Raw genomic sequence first — 14,778 nt, 5'->3', positions numbered from 1 at the left:
TTTTTCTTCCTCACTGTTTCTCTATACGTAATAATAGCATGCTACATTCAGATTTGCTGGAGAATTGTGAAGAGGTTTTTTTTCTTTCATGGCCATTTTAAACCTATTTAGGTCGAAGAGCATAGATTGTAACAGAACTAAGTTATTTGCGTAAAAAGATCTAAATTATATATAACTCTTGGAAATGGTGTATGGGTCTACTTCATAAACACATTAACATAATTACAATGTAGTTTGACCAGTTGGACGTCTTTACAAATAAAATAAATAATAAAAAAGATTTGCTTTTGAACATTTACATTTTGCATTACGCAGTAAAAAGCAAATTGCGTCTCGTGAAAGAGACATGATCCCGTTGATGAATCACAGACTATAATCTTTGAATGGATACATTGAATCATGTAGCCATGCAGATAAAATGTAACAAATCTTTATGATGATTAGAAGCGATTCACAAATAAACTTTAAAACTTTTTTAAACTATATATATTATTTTATATAAGTGGCGATCGTGAATTTATACGGGAGAAATAAACAGGCTAATAGCATACTATAATAATAGATTATAATAGCATAATAGCATAGGCCTTTAGCTAATGTTTGGATAATGCTTGTTATGTTTAAGTATTGTGCATGTCATATTTCAATCTATGTTATCATATTTTTAAATGTGTTATGAAATGCAATACTTTAAAACGCATTACCACGTTTTCTACAAACGGTTGCACTATACATTACGGTCCTGATAACAGTGACTTAATTTAATAGTGACTTATTCATTAGCCTAATATTTCTTTTGTTTTCGGCCAAATTAAAAAGCATAATGAATGATGCAAGATCACAATTTTGACACACACACCATTCTCACAAACTCCCCTATGCCGATCTCTTCCCTCCCCTCTGATCTGCAAACTTTCAGAAGGTAGGCTGTGCTCTGACTGCCTATGAGGAGAGCAGGAGCAAAACCTGCCAGCCCCTTAATTTTCTCCACTTCCTGTACTCAAACAACTGCATCCCAAAAGAGGGGAAAAGTCGTAGGAAATATCCTGCAAACAGTTCTAAATAAGGCGTCCTGATGAGCTGCTTGCGCTCGACCGCTTCTGATCCGGTTTGCTCATTTTACGAATGTGAAGGGTTTCTTTAAAATTCACAGAGATTTTTAAAAGCGCTGACGTTATTGATTTTATCGACTATTTGAAAAGAAAAGGCGAACGTGGTCGATCTTAGACCGAAATTGACCGCGCATCAGGGGCCAGGGCGCATGGGATAAAAAGACACCAAACGTTTTGTTGCAGCCTGAGGATACGTAAAGAGAAGGTTAACTTAAAAAAGTGACTTTGTTTTTGGACTTTTTCATGTATTGGAAAAATGAGACTTTGGCTCCTCTATCAGAGGGAAATCAATTTCTATCCGAAGGAATTCCCGCAAAACAGGTAAGACTTTTTTGTTTCAAATGTGCATTACATGTTTGGTGTATTGCATTTACTTGTATGAAAAGAAATCAAGCTGGTTACACAAATGAAATGATTTTCCTCCAATGGCTTTGTGACAATGCCAACATGTTGCTCAGTGTGAAATCTCGTTGCTAACGTCCTCTCTTTATCATCTCCCAGAGCCTGTAACATCTTCACCTTAAAGTGATGTCATGAGAATCAGGATCTATTATGAATAGTGCGATTTGCGGTCCATCCTCTTCACGCGCCAAGTCTGCAGAGGAAAAATTAGATTTTAATTACTGCCATTAAAAATCAAATTTGCAATTCTTTGGGTGGCCCGTTGCTTTCTCTGATTGGCAGTTGAAATTGACACTCTGGGGTCCTCTTATCGCGAGCATTTCAAGCTATTTGTAATTGCAGGTAGTTTCTTTTTTTCAACTCCCTGGATTGCGTGGAAATACGATTATGGAAAGAGGCACGGGTTAAGTGTGGGGAAAAATCAATCCAAATTGAAATCGCTTCATTAAAACAGGGTGTTTTTGTTGCGAGGCTCTCAATGCACAGTTAAAAGCGCTTTTTATTGTTTTTGGGCACATATATAGAGCAGGCAGCGATGTCTCGGAGAGATGAGATGCCAGAGATGGAGCCCCGTGGGTTGACTGTGACTTGTGTTTTGTAGGTGATCTCGCCAGATTCACAGAGCACACCGGGAGCATCACGCTGCGTGGACAACCAACACGGACACGCTATGGTGAGTGTGTGAAGCCTTGTGAAGCCTTCATTTTTGTGTCTCTACTATATAGAGGTGCGTTTTGCCTTTCCAAAAAGGGCCTTCAAAACGCAGCATTAATTTTTACTCATAGACTATATAATGCATTAATATTTTGCATTAGAACACATTCACTTGGATTTGTAATAGTGCTACAGATTAAAGAAACATATTTAAATTAACAGATTTGACAACCTTTACGAAGCAATATTTTTGAAAGGACATTTTATAAATGCTATACGCAGCGCACAAAATCTGTTATTTGAGCGTATTTTTCGCGTTATTTATTTAATGTCATCGTTGTAGTCACACTCTGACGGAGAATCGCACAGATCTAATATGGAGAAAGACGATACGCGCTCTTCGCCCAGTCCGCCTTCAACTCCGTCCATCTGCTCGCCCACCTCCACCGCATCATCCGTGCCGTCCACCGGGAAGAACGTGTGCGCGAGCTGTGGCCTCGAGATATTGGACAGATATCTACTGAAGGTACGAAGGCGTGTGTGTGTTTGTGTCGTCTCGTCTCATGTGACCAGTCTCTTGAGGAGTGTTATATAATATTAGTGTTTTGACCAAGAGCCCGACTTTCGTAAAAGTTTTGCAAGCAAAATTATGCTGTTAAGTGATTTAGTATCTGAAGTCTTGTTTTTTAATCATTTGTAGTATAATATGAATTATTAAAAACCTCGTGTTTTGTTTGGGGTCAGAGGCTACTCCAATTCCAGTGCTATAGTTTGAAGAAAATACTGAACATTATGACTTATTTATTGACATTAACATAGAAGAAGTTAGTAGAATTTATAAGAACTGAGTATAAACACAATTTCAAATTGATGACACGCTTTAATTGTCTGACATTAAAACTTAAATGGACTTCCTGTTTCTTTTTTTTAAAAAACAGGTATAAAATATCTATAAACAATTCTTTGACAGACTTAAAAATACACTTCTGCCAGGTGTAGTCTTATTATTGTATTTTTTACATTATTTTTAAGAATCAAATGGCTTTGAACAATTTAAGTGGTTAACGCATATACATTTATTAGATTAAACCGACACATTAAAACGATTTAAAGGGACATAACAGGTTTATTAGTTATTTTATGCGTGGCCACATCATGGGTTTGTTCCAACCACAAACATAAAAAAGCATTACATTTCAACAAATCATGATAATAATTGCTAATTAAAATTAAGTCATATATTATTTCAGTTTTTCTTTCAGTTTTCCTCGCATTTTAGGCCACATTTCGTTTCTTCTAAAATTGTTGAGACAGTACCAGTGTCCTCCTGCACGCGTGTGTTCGCGTGCTGCTTGTTTATCAGGAAGTGCATGTTAGGATCAGCAGCTCGCGATCCGTGTCTTTGCTTTTTTTGCGGAAACTAATAAAACCATGCGTGTGAGTTTAGACCCTTTTACAATTCAGCCAGGAACAACAATGAAGATTTTCCTTCTCCCGTGCAACGCCTTGGATTTCTAGCTCAGGCAGTCTGGCAAATTATTTAAAAAATGAAATAAATATCATAAGGCTTACTTATATATTTCCTGGTCTAAGATGAACGTTTGCTCATTTATATTTATAATATTAAAGAAAAAATAAAATGTGCTTTTTTAGATACAAATTATTAGATTTATGTATTAATTAATTAACTTCCTGAAACATAAATATTTTCGCTTAAATGTCACTAATTTAATTTAAATGTAACTAAATTAAGTTCTAAGCATTTCTCAATATTACTTTATAATATATTATATAACATAATAAAATATATTGCGGTTTTAAAAAACTTTTTACAAGATGTTAACCTTAAAACGACTAATTTTACGAAATGTTCCTACATTTTTATAGGGTTAAGATAATTAAAAGCAATTAATAATTAAAAATAATAATTTTTAAATTATTATTATTATTTGTTGTTGTTATTATGATTAAATTCGCTGTTCTGTTTATTACAGGTTAATAATCTGATTTGGCACGTGAGATGTCTGGAGTGTTCAGTTTGCAGAACCTCATTACGTCAACACAGCAGCTGCTATATTAAAAACAAGGAAATCTTCTGTAAAATGGATTATTTCAGGTAGGGTAAGTTTTTCACTTCATGTCCTCCGAAATAATATCTATGTATATTAACGAAATATTACGTCATTTTTTGCTCACGAGTGGTAATGCGTATTGAGGTGTGTGAGGACAAGTGAGGGGTCTGATTTTACCATACATTTCTGTAAAACTGTACGACGCAGCTAGTGTAAACGATTACGATTATCAGAAATTTAATTATTTGTATGTTGAATATATTTGTGCAACTTAAAAGCATACGCGAACTTTCAATATTTTTTTTGCAATATTTTACATAATTAAGATAAAAGTTAAATTAAAATTAAAATTAAGATGTCATAGTTTGGCTGTTTTACGCATCTCCTGCGCTTAAAAGAATAATAAAAAATAACCAACGAAATTGTCGCTTATTTAAATTGAACACATTAAAATAGCTTATCTAATTAAATGTTTCCTTCAGGCTACTACCCAAAAATAAAGATAATGTTAATAGGATTTTAATGAGGTCTAAATAAAAGCTTTGATTGTTTGATTGTTTAACACACCGAGACACTATTCTCGTCTGCTGGGGCATTGACAGTACAAAACAAGTTAATTCGATCTACAAAGTATTAACCTCTGGTAAAGACCCTGTAATATACTCATAGGGAGGCACTGAGTGAGGGAGATCCAACCAGGAAAAGCTGTGAAATTGCATTGAGTGTACAAGGATTGAGATATGCCATGATTGCAGAGCACTCAGCAGGGCCTGTGAATGAATGGTATGATATTGGCCAGCCTTCCCTGCTTATTGCCTGTCAATGTGAATGACTGGCCCCTTTAAAGTCAATGTTGTGTTGCAAGAGAGCGTTTGTTTTCTATGTTAAGACCAATAATCTGAAGAGATGCTCCACAAGATGGTACATCAATACCCTGATCTTCACTGAGCAAAACTGCCGAGGTTAAGATCTGTCAGTGGCTGATGGCTGTTTATGTCTGAGAAATTATAACAGGCGACTGTGAAGTAAAATGCCTTAAAAAACTATTGGGGGTTTAATTTATTGGTTATTTTATATATCTAATTGCAGAGAGAACCACATTCTCAAGATGGTCAGTTGCTATGATTCTGTACCAAGTACACTAATTCTGCATTGATGAAATTAATATGGCTGCACTGAGAAACCTTTATTAGTGCCAGTTAAAAAAAAAAGATTCTGTTGAACCTATAATATTTTGGTCAAATGTGTATTATTATTATCATTATTATACTAACAGTACTCATTTGTATTTGAATTGACCTTAAAGCTGCTTTTAGCCTTAAAGTGATTTGTATGTTTCGTTTTTAATTATTCACAGGAGTTTCAGTTCTAAAAGTGTTAAGTTAAAAATCGTATTTTGAATCTAGCGAAAACAGAATCGAAAGCCTTGCCCTTAAGGAGTATTTTGTTTCATATCACGTTCCTCTTGTGCTTTGTGTTTCAAAAAGCAATCACAGGGATTTATGATAGTTTTCTCATTATTTTATAAGATGTGTATGGAGTTATTTTGTATTTTTGTTTATTTAAGTGCAATCAAGAACAGCAGCAGAATTGTTAATGACTCTATGATATGTTCGTGTTGACTCTTTTAAAGATGCAATAATAGCTCCAAGCTTGTGGAATGAAGTTGAATGATCATGTGAACGTGTGTTTTCTTCCATGGCGGCACTGAAACATCTCTCTTGTAAAAGTCCTCTGCATACTGTAGAGTGTGTCATTGAAACGCTGAAGCCAAGAAAGAACTTTCCATGAGGGTAGAAAGAGGACGATGAGTGTTTTTGAAAGGGACTGTACAGTGGTCTGCAGTTATGGTGATAGGGTGATGTTTAGCACAGTGCTGTGACCTGTCTTTCTATTTTTGTGAGCTCAGTTTTTCACTTGAGAATAATTATTAGTATTCACTTTCATAGAGAGGATGGGTTTTGACTGTGACTGACACTTAGAGGCTTAGCATAAGGTGGCCCATTATTATAATAAGCAGAACATTCATGTTTTTTTACCTATGTGACTTTAAGAATACGAATATAATGATTATGTTGTCATTTTATTAAAAAGTGTTTATATAAAACATTAATACAGATTGTCAGAAATATCTCTAGTGGAGTTCAGAAGTAGGATACAACAAATGAAACAGAACTCATTTTTTTAAACATTCTGATAAGGAAAGAAACCCATTACAAATATATATTTTTAATAAATTCTTTTTTATTTTGAAGCCATATAAACATGGTAACATATGCTTAAACCAAAGGAGTGCACATTTTTTAAATGTATTCCTATGTTTAAAGAAATACGTAAAGAAAAACAAACAAACAAACAAATATGTTTCCATTCTAAAAAATGACATTTTATCATTTTACATAATGGGGCATGAATTACAGGAAAGATCCAGGTATATGTTGAGTGTATGTCCGTGTATCAATAGCACAGACTGATGTGATTGTTCCCGGACTGTTTTGCTGCCATTACAAGCGAGTCATCATATATGCCTGACAGGAAAAGGATTTCCATTCATTTCTTGCGAAAGAAAAAACACAAGGAGATATGTTTCATTTATGCTAGCTTCTCATCTAGGCCAGAGTGACAGCTTCTCTAATAGAGTGTAATTGCAGGAAATCAAAGTGGGCTAAGCCTGTGTGTGAGGGGTGGGGGCGAGGAATGGCCGGAGATCTGGTGGTAAGGGTCAGAGCGGAGACTGTACCTACACACAAAAAAGGAGCGTGAGCATCAGGCCACACAGGACGTCAGCAGAGGCTGTTAATCAGAGGAAGCAAAAGACAGGGTGATGGAGTAAAGCAGTAACCCCGGTGGGTTCGTGTGGAGCTGAGATTGGTAGATTTGGAGGAGGTGACTCTCTAATGTCCCATATGGACACACAACACTCCTTGTGTGAAGCGTATGTGGGAAATTCAATTCGGGAGTGTGTGATATGACAGCAATATTTTTTATGGACTGGATGTTCAGTTAAATTTCAGAAACATGGTGCTGTTTATTAAAACTCTGTATGTTAATTCAATACCAAATTATATTACATTTTAATGTGGTTGCTAGGGTGCTCTGGGTGGTTACTAAGGAGTTCTGCCCAATTTAAATGTATCATCCCCCAGTCTGATTGTAACAGCACACATGCCTTTGAGAAATCATGTGATTTAGAATTTAATTTGTGTCCTTAGCAAAAACAGTGCAGGACGAATTTGATACGTAGATTTGACAAAATCCTTTAGGTATGAGCAACGTTAACAACGTGTCCTACACCACTAAAACTTTCAACAGTTCAACACATTGTCAAGTTTCAGCACATTGTCTATAATAGCCCTCCCCCGAAGAGAGAAAGCGTTACTCAGATTCTAATACTCCACGAGTATATCAAATTTATTCTCTGAAAACGGTAGCTCTGCAAGCCAAAGGTGAATTTCTTGATTCTGAGGACAACGCTTTGCAGTTACACGTGTAGGACAGAAATAAATCCAGAATAAGCAGAATGACGCACAACCAGACATGGTGCAGATCTGAACAACACAGCAAAAATCCCCCGTAAGATTTTTATGGCTTTTCTGAAATGTTTCGCGGTAGATGAAGTGCCATGAGAGATTTCAGCTCTGTTCCGCAATGTTTCCCTTCTAAACACATGTCTGAAATGCATCATTACTCAAACATTGTATTCTTTGTCTGGAATTATGCTGTCAGAATATAGTGTGCAATGTACACAGAAAGCCCTTTGAATACTTGCTGCAGGCATCAACACATGAGACGTGCTTTGTGACTTATATTTTGTGCATAAGAGGAAGGTAAATATTTCTTAAGGTGCTCGATTTGTGTTTGGTTTTGATTCTTGGCTGTCTTATCCTTTTTAAGTGGTGGGCAATTCTACAAACATACATACACAGAAATGCACATCTGATACTTTAAGCAACACGTTATCTGTTACATTTATAGCGTAATGTCTGTTATGTTACTTTTCTATTTAAATGATTTATTGACAAATGCAATAAAACCTAAATGTTGCAAAAGATTAATTGGGTTATGTAATTTTATTAAAAACTTCAAAATAATGTGAATAAATGAAAAAGTGCTTATGTTGGGATGTACTGTAGATGTTGCAGTATTTGTAACAAACTAAATACAAAAAAAAAAAACATACTATTCGGACACACATTGGGAAATGTGATAACGTAGTGTTACTTTTAAATGTAACCTTCTCCCATTTGCTGATCAAAGAGGCAAATATAAGAATCATGTTGATTTCTTTCCCTGAGCCCCATCGTGTTTCCTGGCGGCTATGATGTCATTTTCATTGGATGGCCGCAGGGGCCCCGCTGCAGGGATTTCAGCACTCTGGGTCGGTGTCATCATTCTTCAGTAGTGTAGACGGGTGAAACATGGCCATACTGACTTGATATCTTGATATCCCATGTTTCTTTGCAGTCGGAGGGGGTTGTGTACGACACTTTGTTTACACTAGAGCTCCCAATGACAGAGGCGTGGTGGAGGGGGTGCATGGGGGGGCTCAGATTGAGGGCAAAAAAGGGGCCACGACTGGCCATCTGCAGCGCATTAGTCTGAGTCTGTATCAGAGCCACGTCGGTCTGCTCAACAGTGGAGCGCAGGAACCCTCTGTGGTCACCTTAATGTGATGTCTGGGTCAAAGAGCAGCACGGCCAGCCCTGACCAGTCAAAATAACAGCTTTGTTTGTTTCACCGTAGTATTGTTTATTAAGTCATCTTGAGCACAAACTAACAAAGGAGGAGCTATAACTATTGTACTACGTGATCAGGACCCTGTAAATGCAGGGCTCATGTACAAATCACAGTTTGCAGAGAAAATAACAACCAATCAAGCCTTCCAACTCTACATGCTATATATATACAGCAATTATTGATATTGTGTTAATAGTATGATACATATGATAAAATTTTTAATAATTCAGTCCCCGTTTAAAGTTTGCCTTAAGAGCAACAATGGTTACAAACACACACTCTCTCTCTCTCTCTCTCTCTCTCTCTCTCTCTCTCTCTCTCTCTCTCTCTCTCTGCCTCCCCACACTCATATTTTGATGCATTATTTTAATTCATATTTAAATCATTGGCCAAAATAAACAAAACTGAAGATGAATTTCACTGATAGCATTAGTTATTTCAATAAGCAATAAATTAAGAGTTTGGTTCCAAAATGAGATAACTCAAAAATAAAAATAAATATGTTTTTTTAATCTTATCATGTTTTTATTTGTACACTACAAGACTTTTGCTCAGATTTTCAGTCTGGACTTGTTGCAGAAAGTCTGTGCCAGTTTGCAGATTTGATCAGTTAGTGTGTTTCTATCTGAAACTTTCAAAAAGACTGCAAGTGTATGATGTCTAGTTTAAAAAAAATCTGTTCCGATTTTAAAAGTCTTGTAGTGTATTCCAGCCATTAGCTGTATTTCTTGAGTTATTATGTCTTAAATCAAAAGAAACCAACTGCAGTTTGATTGATATTAATTGGAATGTACAATAAAAAACATGATTTTTGAAAAAAATAATTTGCAACCAAACTCTTCAAATACATTTCAATAAATATCACAATATTATGGTTATTGTGAATTATTTGGGCCATGATAGTCGTGTAGTAAAAATGTGATGTGACAATTCTTCATGCAAATATTACAGTGACAGCAATGCGATTGGTTAACATTCTGGTACTGTATTCAAATTATACGGCATATATTTTGTCTTTGTATACATTTAAACACTTTGTCTTTTTCGTTAACTTTAATGTTTATAAATATGATAGATTGTGTGATATTGAGTGTATAACTTCCGTGATATCGAGTGTATAATTTTAATTCCAAACATTTTGAAATACATTTTAATTATATTCAGTTACATTTAGCAAAAAATAACTATTTATTTGGTAATGCAAATACATAACATTTGAAATTTGCAGATTATTTAAAAAACGTCTAGAGGTATGTGGCGAGGTTTGTGGATCCTATCAGCTCAGTTTATTTCCTCCAAACCTACGCCTCATAGAATTACTAGTAGTTTGTTTGTGCTAAATGTTTTACAACCGTGTCGGACAAGTTTAGTGGTTATCTAACTGGACAGGGTTCAGTCTATCTGTATTCTGTCTTTTGCCAGTGAGCGCTTTCTGTGGAGAAAGAGAAAACATTCTTTTACATTCTTTGTGTTGAAATGATTCAGTTAATGCAGCTAAATAGGTTTGTTTCCAAAGCCAAATATATAATGCATTCAAAGCCAAAATGATTGTTTGTCAACAACAGGCATATGTTTCCATAGTAAACAATTCAGCTTGTTTACATTACAAAACTCAACTAAAAGCTTTTACTGGTGTTTCAGACAAGTAGTTTCAATTTGTACCACACACACACGCATGTAAAAAAATACAATTGAAATGTAATAGAAATGCGTATAGTTATATATGTTTACATTACAGTGCAACACTGGACCAATACAGAAAGTAATGGCTCTATTCCTTGACCCTGGGCCATCTTATTGTTGAGCTCTGTAATACCATTTTAGGTCATAAGCTTAAGTAACAACAGCAAGTATAAAATGATCCTATATTAATGTTTTATTACTCACTACAGTTTAATAGTAATATTGATGCCCAAGCCTTTCTCTGTCTCACAGTAGGTTTGGTACAAAGTGTGCCCGCTGTGGTCGCCAGATCTATGCCAGCGACTGGGTGCGGCGAGCCAGGGGCAACGCCTACCATCTGGCCTGCTTCGCATGTTTCTCCTGCAAACGTCAGCTTTCTACAGGCGAAGAGTTTGGACTGGTGGAAGAGAAAGTTCTTTGTCGGATCCATTATGACACCATGGTGGAGAACCTGAAACGGGCCGCTGAGACTGGTACGTGTGCGGAGATATGTCACACGTGAAGAACTGCTCTCTTTTGCGGTAGATTTAATAACTCTAATATCAGTATTTTGCTTTGCCTGGTTTTTGCACAGGAAGTGGACTTACTCTGGAAGGGGCAGTGCCCTCGGAACAGGACAGTCAACCAAAACCGGCCAAACGGGCACGAACATCATTTACTGCGGAACAACTGCAGGTAATATTATTATCGGCAAATAGGTAGTTAAAAGAAAAATTATTGCATTCTTTACATTTGCTAAGCAATTATATTTGTATTACGTATACTTAACATAATCTGCTGGTGTCAATGGTGGTCGATGTCATTTCGAATGATTCACAAATGCTTTGAAGTCATATTCCATAACATACATTTTATTTTTGTACTGTTGGTTATTTTCTCATGCAAAATTCCCCTGATACAATGTGGAGGCTTTTACAGTATATCGTTTTTTTTTTTTGCTTATGCTTTAATATCTAAATTTCATTTACATGCATGTACAGGTAATGCAGGCACAGTTTGCCCAGGACAACAATCCTGATGCCCAGACCCTACAGAAGCTGGCAGACATGACCGGGTTGAGTAGACGAGTCATACAGGTAAGGAAACATTATCTTGCTCTCTCTGTTTGAATAACATTCAGTAAAGACAGAGAGCTTCATCATTTTGTGTTCTTTATTGTAGGTTTGGTTTCAAAACTGCAGAGCGAGACATAAAAAGCATACTCCACAGCACAGCGGCCCACCTCAAGCTCACCCGCATGCCCGCATGCCCCCTTCACTGCCAGATGAACTGCATTATTCTCCTTTCAACAGTCCTGAGAGAGCGCGCATGGTGGCTCTGCACGGCTACATCGAAAGTGAGTGTTTCCAACATGGCCACTTGAGTTATAGAATAAATATTTTTATTATCATTTACTTAGTGATATGCACAAAGCCATTGTTTACACTTACAAATGCCTTAGATTTGTCTCCACATTTTAAAGGGAGAGTTTTCCCAAAAATAAAAATGATGTCACCATTTATTCACCCTCATGTCCTGTTAGACTTTATTCCATGGAACACAAAAGAAGATATTGTAAGAAATTACTTGTGGTGGTTTTGTGTCCATATAATGGAAGTCAAAAGGGGCCAAAATATCTCCTTTTGTGTTACGCACAAGAAAGTCAAACAGGTTTGAACTGGCACAAGGGTGAATACATGATTAACGAATGTAAATGTTTGGTTAAACTATCACTTTAAGATGAGATACAGAGACTTTTTTGAACATTGAATAATTAAGAAATGATTAATCTACAGTACAGACTAACATTGTTCGTTTTGGTTTTGCAGGTCATCCGTTTTCAATGCTTTCTGCACAGAGCCTTCCTCATCAAGCCATGACGTTACCCCAGCTCCCTCTCAGCCGCTAACGCCCCACCCTACTGTGACCTCTGACCCCTCACCCTGACCTCCTGCTCCAAACTTCCGTCCACTCCAGCATCGGACCTTCGAGGTCGGATCGGGCTCAAGGAGAGGGTCACAGTCCTACTTGCTCTTGACCTTTGAACTCCCAAGGAGAGAGACTGTTTCCTCTCTGGCTTCATTGGACAGGATTTTACTCCTGCATCACGCTCATTTACGGAAAATACATATTTGTGACCTGTGAATTTAAGACTTGTTGCCGAAACTCTGGACTTGTGGACAAAAACACTGTAAAAGAAGTGCTCTTGGTTGATCCCTCTCTCATCTCAGCTCTTGTTTGGAGATGACTTTGAAAGCAAACAAAAGGAATGTACAGTTACCTGCATCAGTGTTAAAGAAATAGGTTGAAAAAGGGAAAAGCACAAGAGCATTGGGATGGGGAAAAAAACAAGGTGGTAAGACATATTTTATCCCTTTTCCTCGCTGAAACATGCAAAACATGTCTTGCCCATGCAGTGACATGAGTGAACATGCATGTTGTTCCAAGACTAATGGATTTAAATTGATCATGCTTACAATCCTTTTCCTAACTTCCAAATTTAACAAAGTTCATAAGGCATGAAATGCTACGCTTGCGTCTGTGCAGAGGCGTAAAAAGATGGCAAGTTTTATTGATCCAAAACAGACCCTGAGTACAAAATAATAATGTAACTTTATTTCCGTTATTTAATTGATTTAATATGTTTCGTTGATTTTTGAGGTAAGAATTTCGAAAATAACCCTCAATAGTGATTAAAATTGACATTCTGTTTTAAAAGCATAATGTTTGTAAAGTTGTTTTATTTTAGGGTTAAGATATAAGTAATGATTCATATTTTTTGTTTTAGTTGAAAAGCTTTGAGTTTTCAAAGACCCTGAAGGCATCAAAACCTTTAATATCTTCCCTAACAGAAATTGCAGCTTTTACTATTATTATTATTATTTTCGAAAATTCATCACAATTACTGTTGCCATACCGATTCTTTGGTTTAGAGTAATAATAAACCAAATAGCACTGATGTTAGGGTGAGATTATATTTCAAACCATGCTCCAAATGCTTTTACAAAACAGAGAAAGACAATATTGACCATGTGAGGATCAAGAAGGGATTATCAATGACAAACAACATTTTGTGCAAAAAAAGAAAGTGAGAAATAGAAAACTGTTTTCTAGTATAAGATTAAAAAGCACTTCGGTAAAATGTAAAGATAGCTACATGTAAAGAAAATGTACATGTATTTTTTACACGTGTCCGTGTTTCATTGTTTTAATAATACATGTGTGCCGTATATGCCTCAGCCGTGACCAGAAAGCGAGGGTGTTGTATACTTGCTGCAGACACGTTGTATACTAACAGATCAGAGCTGTGTACAGGTCTGAGACCAGGGGAAAAGTCTAAAATTGTAACTTAAATCAGAGAAATACGCTCTTGTGTTCTGAATGGGGGATCAGGCCTTTACAATCTTGTATTTATTAAGACAGGTAACCTGTAAGCACTTTTCCCCACTTACTTGTCTGTTTTGTAAAAAAATAAAAAATAATAATTAAAAAGAGAAATAAAACAAATAACAATTTCTTTGGCTGTGCATCGTGAATAATTTTATATACTTTGCAATATATTTCCTGGGCTGAAAAACATCATATGTCCACAGTACACGTATAAATGTAATCCCATTTCATTCTCTCAGTATTTCTTTTTTAGATTAAATTATTTATGATGCTAATTGAAAAAGTAACAATAATTTCTTTGTGTTTGATATGTCCAACATTTTGCTTTAATAGCACCATGCACTCGAGATGGAATGTGCTCAAGATTTATAAATGCTCCAAAATGCATTGTGCAAAAAAAAGATCAAAGTCACAGATTTACTTTTAAATTAGTAAAATAGACTATATATTATATTTTCTATAATTGTTTAAGGTTTTACAATACATGCTGAATGTATATACTCTATCTGTCTAAAAGAGACATGTAGGCCTACTGCATGGGCCGTGGGTCTGAGTGTGTGTGTACAAGTCTGCACCCTAAACGTGTAGCAGGAAGCAATCACGGGCTTGATGGAGGAATTGGCAGACCCTTCACGGGTCAGCGTGTGCAGTAATCACTCCATCACTGATTCCATCGGCATCAGGAATTCCCTGTCAGGCCACATCACAGGATTGATCCTGTCTCCCGTGTTCTGTTTCAAAGGACCCAC

The 14,778-nt window shown here is 36.2% G+C and overlaps 1 protein-coding gene across 2 annotated transcripts; it reads left to right on the top strand.

Moving 5' to 3' along the window:
* Positions 1-961: 961 nt before the first annotated feature.
* lhx6a (LIM homeobox 6a) lies at positions 962-14,165 on the top strand. 2 transcript variants are annotated; one of them, XM_057321511.1, is made up of 9 exons: positions 962-1,433; positions 2,116-2,187; positions 2,512-2,694; positions 4,163-4,284; positions 10,916-11,133; positions 11,235-11,335; positions 11,641-11,736; positions 11,822-11,996; positions 12,469-14,165. In XM_057321511.1, the coding sequence occupies exons 1-9, from the start codon at positions 1,356-1,358 to the stop codon at positions 12,546-12,548; spliced, it is 1,125 nt and encodes a 374-aa protein (XP_057177494.1). In that variant the 5' UTR covers positions 962-1,355; the 3' UTR covers positions 12,549-14,165. The 2 variants fall into 2 exon arrangements, with proteins under 2 accessions (XP_057177494.1, XP_057177493.1); XM_057321510.1 differs by having other exon boundaries at positions 963-1,433; positions 10,913-11,133; positions 12,469-14,163.
* The last annotated feature ends 613 nt before the right edge of the window (positions 14,166-14,778 follow it).

Source organism: Triplophysa rosa, linkage group LG22 (genome assembly GCF_024868665.1).
Source record: "Triplophysa rosa linkage group LG22, Trosa_1v2, whole genome shotgun sequence".
NCBI classification, from domain to species: domain Eukaryota; kingdom Metazoa; phylum Chordata; class Actinopteri; order Cypriniformes; family Nemacheilidae; genus Triplophysa; species Triplophysa rosa.
This window is presented reverse-complemented; position numbering and strand designations above follow the sequence as displayed.

Excerpts from the sequence above, each read along its gene's own strand:
- lhx6a (XM_057321510.1), top strand. The coding sequence starts at position 1,356 with ATGTATTGGAAAAATGAGACTTTGGCTCCTCTATCAGAGGGAAATCAA. Across the intron at positions 11,134-11,234 it reads GAAACGGGCCGCTGAGACTG|GAAGTGGACTTACTCTGGAA; the intron begins GTACGTGTGCGG and ends GTTTTTGCACAG. Across the intron at positions 11,336-11,640 it reads TTACTGCGGAACAACTGCAG|GTAATGCAGGCACAGTTTGC; the intron begins GTAATATTATTA and ends ATGCATGTACAG.